Consider the following 15000-nt stretch of genomic DNA (forward strand, 5'->3'; position numbering starts at 1 on the left):
TTTTAATGGTCGCTTCAAAACACAATAGAGTATTTATGGCACAACAGAGGAATAGTATAGCTACAGGAGCACATGTAACTGCAACGCGTGCAAAAAATGATCAGAAAGAAAGAAAAAGGTCACGTTCCTCTAGTTTACTCAGCAGCTGATGTAAAAATCACTAAGTCAGCGTAAGGTGTAAAGGGGCCAGCCAATTAAATATAGCAAAGTCCACTGTGCCGGTTGTGACACCTACGCATCAAAATAGCTATTCCTTATGTATCCCATAAGGCATTCCACATTTTTTAATTATGAGAGCACAGTGGGCTAGGGGGAAGAAAGGTGTAACAGTAAAAAAATCTAGACTTCTTTTAATGCCTGGAAAATGGCTGGATGCAGTGTTGTTACCCTTCAGTTACCTGTCCTGGAATTTTTGGTCCATACACATTTTCCCCTCATCTGATACACTAACAGAATTTGCCAGCTGCTTCCCCCACACCCCCGCCCCCAGCAGAAGCACAGAGACATGGGTTTAAAAGGTGGTGGGGAAGGGGAGGAAAGAATGCTTTTTGAAAGAAATGGGGCTGGGGGAGGAATGTCAGTGCTCTTATCCTTCTTACTGTTTAAATTTAACAGTTCAACAGATGCATTACCTCTCAGCTCATCAAGTGGTTTAGCAATTTCCGTGAGTTTTACTACATTCAGATGGAGAAGTATGCACGGCAAGCCATCAACGACGGGGTCACGAGCACTGAGGAGCTGTCTATAACCAGAGACTGTGAGCTGTACAGGGCCCTGAACATGCACTACAATAAAGCAAATGATTTTGAGGTAGGCACTGATCTTTGTTTCTCTGTATGTGTGAGTTGCTTCGAGGTCCAGGCTGCCTTTAAAATAATGTACCTTCTTGATGTGGCTGTGACCAGTGGAATCTTGGCATTCCAAATCCCTGAATGATGCTAATTAATCCTTTTAGCCCTGGTAGCCAGAAACTTATGCCTCACTAGGATCTTACAAGAGAGAAAAGTTTTCACTTTTCTTTTTCATAAGTTTCTTAGTTTCGACTTTTTGAAGTTTCCTTTAGGAGGGACAATAGTAAAAGAAGTTACCTCACAGCTCTTCTAAAGCTCCCTAATTGTGTGATCAAACACTCTACTTTTCTTCATTTGATTTACAGAACTGAAATGCATTTGCTTTGTCCAACTGCAGGATAGAATGAGTACTGGAAGTAAATGCTCTGTTTTCTGCTGTAACAGGTTTGTGGCTTTGATTAAGATTCCTGTTTACAGGCCAGCCTGGTAGCTCAGCAGACTATTGTTATCATTAACGTGCTGACCCTCGGCAATACCACGGGAGAGTGTTTCTCCCTGCTGAGGATGGCAGTTTGCATTGTTCAGGTAGTCAGATGTAATGATGCATTTGAACAGGGTGTGCATGTGGGGGAGGCTTGAGTAATCCCATCTCTTGGTGGAGTAGGAAAGCAGTGGTGGTACTAATTTTTTTTTTTTGTCTGTCCGTTCACTCAGGGTCAAGTTACATAATGATCCCCCTTCTGTGCAAAAGTGACATTTGTCAGCATGAGGAGGGTGATTTCCTGCCTAAAATCCTTCTGATGGATTTTTAGCAGGGCTTGTTCTCAAAGCACATAAGTTCAGATGATGCAAAAAGTCTAAGCAAAGACTGTTGTCTTTCTTGGTTGTTTCCTCCTCTTCTGGGCTGGCAGAGTTTACTGCAAGGAAGGTTGCATGGAAGGGGCAGATGAAGCAAGAGGAGGGAAGATGATGTTCCTCAAAGGTTTTGCCATTCATGGTGGGTGATGGCAACATCTAGACTGCTTTTGGTGTGCCATGACTCCCAGGGGCTCTGGCCCTACTAGGAACTCAAGCAGGCACAAGACAGGAGACTCCCACCCCTGGGATGTAGGTCTGCCCTGATGCCAAGCCATAGTCACTACATACAGGAACAGAAAAGGAAATACACCAGGAGATAAGTATGACTAACTTTTCCCTTGTGCTTAGATTCCCTCAGGTTTTTTTCTTACTAACATTTTTCTGTTCATAGAACGTAGATTGAAATGTTCTTTGCGCTCAAAAGTTCCCATATTCTTAATGGTTTCAGACACCTATTACACATTTTCAAAGTCTTAGTGCCAGTGTTAATGTAAGTGGATTACTCTAGTGGAGACTTGTGGGGAGTGTATATGTGTTTTCAAGTACATAAGAAAACATAAATATCATATGTTTAGTACTGCTAGTGATTGCAGTCTCCTCAGCCAAGGGTTCTGCAGTGGGTTGGAAAGGAGCCCCTTGGTTTGTTTTCCTCCATCGTTGAGGGAAAGAGATATTATAAATGGTGATTGCAAATTCATTCATTTAGTCTTCCTCGTGTTATGTACTATAATGAGAATTTCCTAGAGTTCAGGTCTTGGTTTTGCTGAGGATCCAGCAGTTATGAGAACATTAAACTGTGTGGTGCAGTGTTTAATATAGACAATGTAACTTTTCCTGATAAATGCCCATCCCCTCCCCCACAAGCTGGAAAGCAAAAATGACAAGTACTGTAATGTTGAAATTGGATCCAAAAGGATTTAGCAAACTGAGCATTTGCCATATTTAGCATCATCAAAGTTCCTTCCTCTTATACTTCAATGATGCTTTGCTGATCTTCTGATTAATCTGATATGCTATTTCTCTTAAATCACCTACACTATCATTCCTAAATCCTTCCTTTTATCTATTCTTGGGTCACATTCATGCATATACTTCATGCATATAGGCCTAAACTGACTATTAGGAAAAAAATTCTGAAAGTTAGAATGTGTGTTTGGTCTATACCAGGCTGTGCCATTGATTTGTTCAAGAATTTGTGTTCCTTTCCCTGGGCATTGCTGCTGACAGCTTGTAGCAAAGTCAAGTAAGATGTTTAACAAGCCACATGTCCTATCATTTTTAGCTTTGCCATTGTACCCTTGTGGCTGCGAGCCAGAGACAGATCCAAAGCCTCCTCCCATACTTTGCAACTTTGCCTGTGTTTTGTGTGTACATGTGCGTAGCCAGTTCCACATTTTTCTCTCTTGCAGTAGGGTTAGCTGGAGAAACATGTGCTGAGCTGAACAGAGCAATGGGGGACTGAGTTTTGAAAGGAAAAAAAAACCCAACAAAACCATTTGGGATTTTTTTGTGGAAGGTGAAGGTATTTCTTTATTCTGGGGCCATTCCTCCAGGGAGGAAGAAGTTGGGCTGTCCTGGTGAATGAAAGCCACAAATGTCAGTGTCCCAGCTCAAGTTGGTCAGAAAGAGAGCACAGCTTGCTGTGCCACTTGATATCTGTCTCATCTGCGGTGTTGCCATGGGCTTTTGAATGCCAGCTGCAATAATTAAAGTCAGGCATTGTTGCTATGTATTACAGGAAAAAAGAAAGGAAAATAAAAATCAAATCATTTTGTAACTCTCAGAATCTGCTCTAGCACAGGTCATCAGAGCTCACAGTTTTGACTCTGGCAGGATGACTGAAAACCAGGCGGATACTGTGCTTTGAGTTAAAATGGAAATATGGTTGAAAAAAATTTAGTTTAATGGGAGTTAAAAAACAGAAACATAGGGTTTATTTTCAGATTTATGTATTTAAAACAACCAAAAGAAACTGGCCTGAGTACAATGCCTGAATTTTAGCCTTGCTTTGTCTCCCACTCCTTCTCAGTCATCCTTGTTCCCTGGCATTTTTTAGCAGTTACCATCATTCTCCACGTATTAACACCTCTCTTCACAGTGCCCATTCCATTTCCTAGTGGACATTTATCAACTCATCGTTAGTTCTCAAGTGTCAGGGTGTCTCTGTGGTGGCAGTTCCACTCTGTGCCCCTGCCTGCTCCCCCCGCTTGCCCCGCTCCCCTGTGGGGTGGGCAAAGCGGAGCGAGCCCCGCATGCGCCATCCTCCCGAGCTCAGCCCGCCCGCTGCTGCACGGGAGCTTGCCCGATTTTGCAGATGTAGTTACTGAGATGGATCACAATAGTGAGGCGCCTGCCAAGCTGCGCTATTTGCACAAACACACTGTCTGCAGTTTTGGTACGGCGGGGCTCGACACGAGGATTGCCTCGTTTCACAGCGCTGCTTACGGCACTTGTCGCTTCCAAGGGGGAGAAAACCATTTTTTAAGGAGTTTGCCCTTCTTTTGGCAGGGGAAAGCCATACTAGTGGGAAAAACCTAATTAAGACCAGTTGTACTCGAGTCTTAGCAGAATGTTTAACTTAAGGCACTCTGAGTTAATAAAAATCAATGAGATGATGTAAAATAAGTCAAATGACACCACCTATAAAATCTAAGTAATAACCCAGTCACGTAAGCGGCCTACGAGCCCTTGAGAGGAACACAGGCTGCCAACATTTTCAGAAGGGATGATGATTTCAGGTCAATTTCATTTTGGGATGCTCAATAACAGGCACTTTGTCAGGAGGTCCTCAACAGTCCATTCCCTGAAAATGAAGTGTGCCCAGCACTGCATCCAAAAATTAAGACATCCTAAATTATAAAAACTGCTGGCCACTCATATGCTTATTTTAGGAACCTGTATTCTTCCCCAGTTTCATCTGCAGGATTCATCTTGAAATGAATTGGTGTTCATCAAAAGGAGAATTAAAGTCCTCAAACCTGATTCTCATTTAAACTAAGGCCACTTTTGAGTGGTTTTGCAGCACACAGGCACTGTAAAGTAAAGTTTATAAGCACCCTAATACTCTGGAGCAGTGCAGAGTGGCCTCAAGAGAAGTGAAATTAAGTCTGTAACCTGCTAACATGCATCCCGAAGGTTGCTCTTTCCGTGCAAACTGCCCTGCTGTGGCAGTCTCCATGCTTCTGGTGGTACCAGCAGTGAGCACATCCCAACGGGACAGTTGTTTGTTTCAGTATTCCACTCCTCACATTTCTCCCTCAGCTGTATACTTCCTCCTTCAAGGGCTTTATTGTTGTAGTGTTTCAACATCGTTCTCAGCACTCTTAAAGACAGAGTCGGAAGGCTGCTGTCTGCTGATCTGCAGCAAGGGGAGTAAAGCTGCTCTGGCAATTTGAGAATAACAAATGTAACTGTCCTGAGTCCTCTGAAGGAAAACTGAAACATAGGTGGCCAGATGGTATTTCTTTTTCATTTAAAAATCTTGGTTTCAGGGAACTTAATTGATGCCCTCTGGCCTTTTTTTTTTTTTTTTCCCTTTCCTTCCTTCTAATTTTGAAGAGGCTCCCTTGTGAAACAGCAGAGCTTTCCTTGAAACTGCACAGGACATGAACCTGGTTTTTAATCAAGTAACAAAATCCACAGCTTGCAATAGAAGGTCTGTGCGTTGCATGTATCAATTAATGCTTATTAATCAGTTTTTGCAGTCAGTTGAACTGCAGACCATAGTTGGAAGCTATTAGGGAGAGAGTTGCGAGAGGAATACTATTGCAGCACTACACCCAGGTCTGCTGTTTGTGTCCTTTGGAATCAAGGTGTTTGTATAATGAAGTTGGCATGTTGATATATGATCTATTTCTTAATGTCATTACAATTTTAGTTCCCTCTGTCTTTTTGTCATTGGGTTGCATTTTAGCACAGCAAGCCCAACTTTAAACTTCCTTACTCAACAGCTTTATTAGTTATAACGTACCGTGACCTTTCTCAACATTCTTAAAGAAAAAGATACAGTGTAATGTCACTTTACTTTGCTTATTGTTCTTTGTTGTGGTGAACAAAGCATTTTCTACAGTGGCTATAGCACATAATTATACAGCTTTCAATAGCGGTGTCTTGGCACATATCAAAGTTCAGAAGAGCCTTTAGAAAAAAAAAGATGTTTTGTGGCAGCCTAGGGAGGGTCTCATCTTTCCTTCAGAAAATAGTTCAAGGCTCTTCTGTCAAGCTTCCCTACTTAGAGCTTTTTCTCCTCCTGCTTCATAAAGTTTAAAGGGGATTCAGTGGAGTTCTATGATCTATTTCCTTTGAAAGATTGTTCCTTTGCACAGAGAAGTCCTTTGACTTCAAGAGTTCACAGATTCATGTCTTTAGGTATCATATGTCTGACCTTATCAGTTACTCTATTTAATGTAGGAGAAAAAGTCTCAACTCTTTGTGTTTGTCTGTTTTGCCTCTGTGAAATGATTTGGTGAAAAGACCATCCTTTTTAACACACCACTGAGAGGCCGTTTCTGACTGTAACCTACCCTGTGGTTCTTCTAAAAAAAAAAAAAAATTGTCCTTGTGTTTTGTGTATGGATGATTTCACAGTGAGAATAGAATTATACAAGGACAGACACACATAAAAAAAAATCTTTTGCTCTTTTTTCACTAAATGATCTATTGGCTATTTTGGTGGCTGCTACTCTGGTTCCCCAACAGGCACAACCATTTAACAAACACAGAGATAGCGGCTGGAGTGCTGGGCCAGCAGTAGGTTTTCCCTTGCTTCGACCTACCCCAAAGGCCTTCATAATTAATTGTCCTTCAGAGATGAGGAAAGTTCAGAGACAGTGTGTGTAGCGATGTCTATTGTCTGACATTCAGTTCTCCTTCCCTCAGCTCTTTTTCTTCATTCCACAAAGGGTTATCAATAGGAGCAGGGAGCAAGCTCTCTTCTAACAGCTGCTGGTGGTGGCTGTAGCTTTCTGTGGAAGGTATCATTGTGTTCAGCCATCTATGGATTAAATGGCTGGAAAAGTTCTAACAACCCTTTCAAACGGGCGTGTTTATTTCATCTAGATTACACAGACCTATTTAGCTAATTAAAAACTTTCTCAGAACCCCTTCTCTCCTATTCAAGGGAAGGAAAAAAATTAAAACACTAATGTAATTATAAAGAATGGCTGCGATGAAACTTCGTTAAATAAATGAAAAATTTGATCTGTCAGCTTTGATCCAAACACACCCAAATAAGCAGAGGCTTGTTTGTTGAGTTGTTCCGTGGTTTTGGTTTGTGGTTTGTTGGTTTTTTTCCTTAGGGGGAAACAAGGTGCATAGTAGAGAAAGCATAAAAGAAAACATTGATATAAGCCGAAAAAGAAACAAACACTCGCCCAATTTAAAAAACTGCCACAGTTCGTACTATCTCTGCTCCTAACATCAAAGTGCAAAGACACTGGAGTTTGCTAAACAGATTATTAATATTGTTGTGCTTCTGTGATTAATTTAGAATCCACTGTGGCATAATTATTAAACTTCATATACAACAGAACAAAATTATATACATGCTCCTTGTTTTCCCTGATGATATGCTAAACAAAGATATGGTGGGGTTAGTAGATAGGCAAGAAGTACAGTCAAATTAGAGCCGTTTATTAACAATCACTATGTTACTGCTCCAATTAATTGGGCGAAGCCAAAAAAGACAAATACAATCATTCTTCCACTGAACAGTTTAACTAGCAAATTAGGGGGGTTTTATTTTTTTTCCTCTCAATAAAAAAAAAAAGAAAAAAAAATTAAAGAAAAAAAAAAAGAACTTAACTATGGACCTTCACCTGCATTCTTCACAAATACATCACTTTACAATGGGAAGAAATAATCATATAAAACATTTTCTGGGCTCCATCTCACTTCCTGACTGTTAAGATGGACTGCACAACAATCAAGATCAATTATTGTACTGATTAAGTTATTATGTCTGGCATTTTGAAACAGGTTTTCTGTATTTAAGAAGAAATTGCATACAGAGTAGATGCAGCTAATACAGTAATGCAAAAAAAGATCATAAAAAATTAAAGTTATTCTTATGAATCTTTCATTAGAAGCAATGAAAAGGGACATTGGTGAAGCCAAATGCTTTGTTCTTCTGAGCTCCTCTTGTAGGTCCAGATCCTGCAAACAATTACATACTTGAATGTTCCTTCTGCGAGAGTCCTGTTGGCACCTTCAGCCTATCTCCTGCCCTTTCACAAATTCCCCACTTTGGCCTGTGGCAACACTACTAGCAGCATTGTTCTACTTTATCAAACAGATGTTCCCCTTAAAAATTGACAGATTTCTGTAAAAGAAAAAAAAACCACAAAATCACAGAGCTGTACAGAGGCAAACACTTGCTTTTATGCAGGAAGAACTGTTGTGAAATGATTTAAGGCTACTCAGAGCTTTTCATATTACTCCCCACCGCAAATAACATGTTAAGTACTAAATTACCCTAAGCGGTGTTTTATTACTGATCAATAAAATAGCAATCTTGTCTTTTAGCATGGAAAAATATTTTAGCGGGGCTTTTTCTAGTTTAATTCAGGGATAGCTGTAAACCAGAAGGCAAAATCGTCACTGCTCTCCCTGAAAAAAAAAAAAAAAAAAACAACAATCTAACAAATCTAACCCATCTTCATTTGTTTCTAGCTTTGCTTTGAGGGAATCCTAGGATTGTTCCAGCTGAATGGTGTTGGGTTTCTGTTCCTGTGTGCATGTGTGCATGTAGTTATGATGAGCTGTGGGTTTTTTTGGGGGTATTTGTATTTTTGGTATTGTTTCTTTCACAATTATTTACTTGTATGCATCTTTATCGCCCCCTCCTCTTCTCAAACAAAGCAAAAAAAAAAAAATTCCCCTTCACCCCCCTGAAAAAAAAAGGAAAAATAAAAGGAACCCACAGAAACAAAACAAAACTTGGCAAACTCTTCTGACTCCTAGTGCCATTTCATTTAGCATTCAACAAGGGGTACTGGGAATTGAAACGTCAACTGGAGATCAAGAAAAGCACCAATTTATAGTGTGTTAGCCTTGCACAATTCAGGATTTCTTTTGCTGGCTGCACACATTATACCAAACATCTCGCCACTCTCTTGTGGCAATTGTGAGGAATGGCTATTCCTTCCCGTGTGTGTACTACAGGCCTCTAAAGACCCTTATTTATTCTCTCCCATGTCACCTTGTGTACAGTCTGGTCTGTGACACTGATGGTGATTATGTCATTATTTTGCTCTGGGGGCTTTGGCACATCTGCAGAGCTGATGCACATCTTCTTTGTTACGCTGGCATACGTCCCATATCGCAAATGCTTCATTAGCCTTACTGCCTGCCTCCTTGCCAGACAAGAATACCCAAATCCAAGCTTCTTTTTCCTCTGGTCTTTTGTGTCTGTGATGAGCCTTTATTCATCTTCCTAGTTCTTCCCTGTTTTCTATTTTTCTGTGTAAAACCGATTTCCAGATGTCCATCGTTCTCCAAAATCCCATCGTGGATGAGGAGTGAGAAGCAAGGTGAATTTTAACCCATGTCATCCCTCACTTGCTTTGAGTCTTGTCCCTTACAAGGTGAAATGCTTTTTCTTTCATTCTGTATATAGCAGGAATTCGTTAGACAATTTCAAAACCTGGTGTTTTAAAAAAAAGGGAAAAAAAAGAAAATAAATCAATAAATCTTACCATTTTATAAATCCTAGTTGTGGTAATGGGTAACATGCAAGTTGCACATGTTTTTTCCAGACTTTCTTCATTTCTTTTAGACAACATAGCTACATTTCTTACTCAAAACCTTTGGAGGAGCAGCACTGTCCAGGGAAGGTGGAGGGTGTTCATGAGACCTGATCAGCTGAAATTTCTTGTATCCTGTTCTAATGTGTCACATTAGAAGGTCATAGAACATTTTGAACTGTGAAAATTGAGGAAAATGTTGGATCTTCTGAACTTTATCTAAGCTGTTCTATACAAATGTCATACCAGAGAGATGCAAAATAGTGGGTTAGCTTACTAGCTTTGTAAGATTTTCCCCTCTGTTTCTCACCCACCCCATGCTTTCTCTTCATGACACGGAACTAAATTCTGGTCTGTATTCTCAATGTCTGGTGTAAATCAGCTTCAGCAATCATTGCAGCTAATTAATATATGCCAGCTGAAGAGCTGTCTTTTGTTGTGTTACTATACAGTCAAGTGTGTGAATATATTTTATATGTTAATTGGAAAAAAAGTTTAATTTAATTTTTTAAACTACACATTGAATGCAGAACTAGATTTGGAGTCACAGAGCCATTGTGTTCATGAATGTGGGGTGGAAGGTGGGTGTTGTTTTTATTTTTGTGAGGCACGCTTGCCAAAAGAGGAGATCCCAGCCAATCCTGTCTCACAGTGTAGGGTCAGGGCTGTGTGACTGACTTTAACAGAAGCCTTACAGATAGGATTGCCCATCCTATAGGACTTTGAATAGGGCACCTTCATGCAGAACACAGTTTCCTTGATACATTCAATGTGTTTTAAAATGGACAAGAGTCAGACTCTCATGATGTCAATTAGCAAACTGTCAAAATACTTCAGAAACCGTGGGAGAGGTTTAGCAGCGCTGTGACCCGTGATGGTTTCTGGGCCAGCTTTCTGGGGTCCTGCCCTTTCTCAGAGCAGATATCCCTGGCCTGAGAGAGCAGGGGCAGCACAGGTCTGCTTGCAGGCAGGCCTTGCAGCGATGGTGAGGAGTGCTATGGGGACGCTGTTTTCAAACATACCTAAATTTACAGGGGCAAATACTGAGGTTGTGAGGAAGTGGCAGCAGGATATTGCAAGGATCTGTGAGGACTCTATGTCCTTCACCTGCATGAGACAAAGCAAACCTGGGAGCAGGAGGAGACACAGTTTGTAGCAGTTGTAGCATTAACAGCACAAAAGTGAAGAAAAACCATTCAGTCCAAGCAGGAGGCAGTCTTTGGAGTACTGGATCTCTTACTTACACATAGCCTATCGCCTGCAGCACTAGAGTATAGCTGAATTTTGCACAGAAAGAGTCTTCCCGATAGGTAAGTGTGGGTAGGTGAGAGATAGAAGGACAGCCAGAAGGGCTGGCCGAAGGTAATCAGTGTTTTGGAGATGATTTCTCCCTTTAGATCTGGAAGGGGCAAGGTTCAGCTTTCTTATCTGCAGAGGGGGAAGGTACATGGGCGGGCTCTGGCTCCTTTTGTGTGCCCTCTGTGGGGGGGCTGTTTCAGGACTCTGGTGGAAATGTGCTATCAGAAGAAACCCTGTCCAGGTGGTGGTCCAGAGTGCTCAAAGAGGTGGCCTTGAACTTGTATCTCTAGTTAGTGGAGAGGCTTTGTACAGAGCAGCAAACCAGGGTGGCACGATCTCTGTTGCTAAGCAGACAGACTGCTGCGATTGGGACTTAGAACTGTGGCATAGACATATAAATGCATTTAAAGCAGTTTTTAGAAAGTTTTTAGAGGAGAGAGGGGAAAAGAAACACTGTAAATGAAAGGTCTTTAAGTGCCAAATATCAGTGTTGGGTGGGGCGGGGGGAGCAGGAGCTGGAGCAGCTTATCTCTTACAATTGCAGGGAGGGCTGGCTCCATCAGATGAGGCCAGCCTCGAGGTTATCTAATCCAGGGCTGTCTGGAGTCGCACCATTTCCTTCCGCAAGGGATAAAGAGGAGTCAAATGAGAGGGAGCTCAGTCCATTAGGATGTAAGACTTTGTCTTCTGGCCTCACAGGTTTGTGAGCCTCACCGGTCCCTAGCAGGTCCAGTGCACTGGAACTTGTAACAGGGTGTTTGTAGCCCAGTTCAGCCAGCTGCATGCCTCAGGATGGCATAGATGGAGCCATTTATCCCATCATGATGAGCTCTGGATGCTCATAAAAGCATGGTTGCACTGCGAGGAGATTTTTCAGAATTGTTCAGTGGGAGTATAAGCTGGTGGAGACGGCTTTATTTGCAACACCCCTCACCCATAACCATGCACAATTTCCTTCCCCTGCCCTTACCCTCTGCCACTGGAAAGAGGAAAGAAGGTACCCTCTGCCAGAGGGCATGCTTGCCACCTTCGTGACATCCCCAAAAGGACCCTAGTGACAGCCTGCTTTCCTGCCAGACTGATTAAACACCACCTGCTTCCCATCCTTCTCCCCTACCTCCCTCCTCACTCCCCCTAGCCCAGCCCATGCAAACCGAGGAGGGAGAGGGCACAGTTGGAGCTTTTCAGGGCCAGAACAGAAGACAAAGGTGATTGCAATGCAGAGAGTTGGGAAGAGTGTGCAAGAGCAAGCAACACCAATTATAGATGTTACTGTACTGTTACAACATTTCTGTGTACATATATATGTGTGTTTTTGTGTGTGTGTGTGATGTATTCTAGATGCATAATCATTTTAATTATCACTTCTACTATAGTGTTAGTTGTTCACCTATGGAGCCAAATTTGACTGAACATAAAAAAATCCTTACAAAGTACAAATTCTGTGAGCCACTTAACTTCTATATCCATAGTCTAACCAGCAGTTTCTGCACACCTGGATCTTTGACACGTGGGGAAATACACCATGAAAGCAGAGGACTTGCTGCTGGTACAAGACATAACCTGCTCATCTCGGTCCAGGCTGTACCTCCTGGTACTTCTGAGTAGCACATCACAACACTCACCTATCTGGCTGATGTGTCCAGGACAGTATGCAATAACCTCCCTGCTGAGCCAGAATTGGGTGGTCATCCCTGTACTCACTTTTCTGGACAGGTTTTTTGTGGGCGCCTGTATGTGGTACCTGCCAGAATTTGGCAGCAGGGTACATAATATGCTGCTTGGCATTGTTGGCAGCCTCTTGTAGCAGATTGCATTTCACCACAATGGACTGAGTTAAAGTTAGACTATTCTTGTGTGTGAGAGTTTTATTTTTTCTTCAGTTTTTGTATGAGACAACTTCTGGAGTGTGACAGTAACCCCTCCAGTGGTTCTTTCTTACATTTCCCAACACACACTAAATGCCCAACTAGCACAAGCTGTTGGAGCCTTAGTGATTTTTCCATTCTGTGGTACTGCCACTGGCAATGCAGCAAGTTAAGGGCAATCAGAGTTTCCATTAGAAGCCTCATGCAGTTCTAATTCATCAGTATGGCAGAAGAGGAAATTTAATAATCTTCCCAGCAAAATGCTGTTGATGATTTCTGAGGACAGAGAAGGAGACAACTGAATTTCAAGGTGCAAAAAGTCTAAACAAATTGGAAATGCTAAGTCCTTGTTATTATGTCTTACCCCGCTCTAGCCCCGAATCTTACCAAGTTTTGTATTTGGAAACCAGCACACCGAAGCCGTGGTGTTCGCGTGTTTCCGTGACGGAACGGCTCATCCCCTGCACCGTGGGCGCAGCAGTTCTGGCACAGGGATCCCATGGGTGCATGTGCGTGGGGCAGGACAGGGAGATGGGCAGATGGGTGCCACCAGGGAGCACCCAGGAGGCAGCAGGGGTGTGAGCCCCAGCGAGCTGCGGCAGCGCTGTTTGCGCTCAGCCGCCAGCGGCGCTCGGTGCTCCAGCCGCGCGGGGAGCCTGCAGAGTACTTCCCAGTCTTTATTTGTGGAAAAGCTTAATTGAAATGCAAGTGATTAAATCTAATGTATCATGCAGTATCCATTTTCACTGCACTACCACTTTCACTTCCCCGATATTATCAGGCATCTCAGCAGCCCCACTGTCAGGTTTTTTCCTTGTAAGAGCCATGCCCATTCTCTCTCCTCTTTGTGAGCTTGGCGGAGGAGATAACAGTAAGCCAGCAGTAGACTACTAGTGCTCCAAACTCTCCTCATGGAATAGGGGATCTCAGCTTTGTTTTAAACACTTTTAAAATACATCCTTAAATAATTTCCCAGCTGTTTAAAAAGAGTAAAAAAAAATTACACTGCAGCAGTAAATGCAATAAGCAACCTCTGTTGTTTGCTTAATTTTTCTCTTTTGAGACGGACTTGGACAAACTCTTTTCCCTTTCCAGTATTAGTGCTGTTGCAAAAGAGTGGCCTTCTATTTGTGAGGCACAGTGGGAGAACAGACTTTCCTAAACAGCCACCCAGTTTCTTGTCCATTTTTTTCTCTTCCCAAAAAAAAAATATTTCTTAAGAGATGTGTACAGCAGGAATTGTGAGAGGAAACTTGAAAGCAAAAAATTAAGACTGTGGTGGCACCAGAGAACTGTTGGTGTAGCCAGGGGAATTGGGACACACACATAGAGATGGGCAAAATGATACCCTGCATTCTAGAAAGGTGCTGGTTGGGAGAAGAGTGTGTATAATAGAGCATCCAATAATTGAGGTATTTTTCCTTTGTGTTTTTAAAATAAAAACATCCTTTCCAACTATTTCCCTCTCCTCATAAGTGATAATGGAAGAGGCATTAGCCTTTCCATTGCCTGAGCCAACCTGTTTTTTTCTAAGAGGTGTCCAGGATGTTCAGCCAATTGAGTGATCTAATTAGCTGAAAATTGTTAATTTCCTTTACCTTATAAAGCACCTAACACAGAAACTGTTAAATAATGTTAAGTGTCAGACTTAAACTGAGAACATTGGGCCATATGCTGCCGTGGCTTTCACGCCAAAAAGTGTAGCAACTTACTCCAAAACCTGCTTCCAATTCCTGTGTAGAAGCCAAAGCCTCCTGCTTGATATGCTGCCACACCAACTCGCAGTGCTAAGGTGGTCCCACACAGCAGCTCACTGCACTCGGGGAACAGGGAATGTGCGTGAGGGGAGGGGACAGTCTGGATGAACGTGACAGGAGCCAGGACACCCAGGAGATGTTGCAGATGCTGCCCTTGCAAATCTGGGAAAGCCGATGGTGGGGCAGTACAGCTCAGGGTAGCATTAGCCTGGAAAAGGCACCAGATCTGTGCCTGCAGCTCCTGATTGCACAAGTCCTGCTCTGCAGGAGACCAGGTGGATAGGTGAGCTGCCTGGAAGCTCCTTCTTAAAGCAGGGTGGTCCCTGGACTGGTGGAGTGCATGCAAGGGACGGGCTGGTCTGAGTGTCACAAGCCTGTCTGGGCTCCAGAGGCAGTGTGATGTCTTACTGCTAGGGAGGGATGCAGAAGGGCTTGTCCTTGGTAAGTTTCCTACAGGACATAGACTGTGGATATGGGAGTGTGCATTTGGAGCCAACTTTCCCCAAAAGCACACAGGCTTAAAGCTTTCTCCTGTGAGAAGAGGCTCAGGGCTATGTATGGGTGATACAAGTGGAATTTCTTAATCGTCTCCTTTAAGAAGGTTTCTTTCTGCCCCCACAGCTCACCTTACACTGACTATGGGAGTGAGGGGTGCCTGTGCCAATCTAGTCTGTGCTTTGTCTGA

General features: G+C 42.7%; 1 protein-coding gene across 4 annotated transcripts in view; it reads left to right on the forward strand.

The window, feature by feature from the left end:
- The window catches only part of PROX1 (prospero homeobox 1), a 49668-nt gene that overhangs the window by 21097 nt on the left and 13571 nt on the right, over window positions 1–15000 (forward strand). For all 4 annotated transcript variants that reach the window (XM_030269110.4, XM_072927551.1, XM_030269111.4 and 1 more), the window contains one exon: window positions 616–810. In XM_030269110.4, coding sequence (XP_030124970.1) covers window positions 616–810 — 195 coding nt within the window. The remainder of the gene's footprint in view (window positions 1–615; window positions 811–15000) is intronic.

This window comes from Taeniopygia guttata, chromosome 3, assembly GCF_048771995.1.
Source record: "Taeniopygia guttata chromosome 3, bTaeGut7.mat, whole genome shotgun sequence".
NCBI classification, from domain to species: Eukaryota; Metazoa; Chordata; class Aves; order Passeriformes; family Estrildidae; genus Taeniopygia; species Taeniopygia guttata.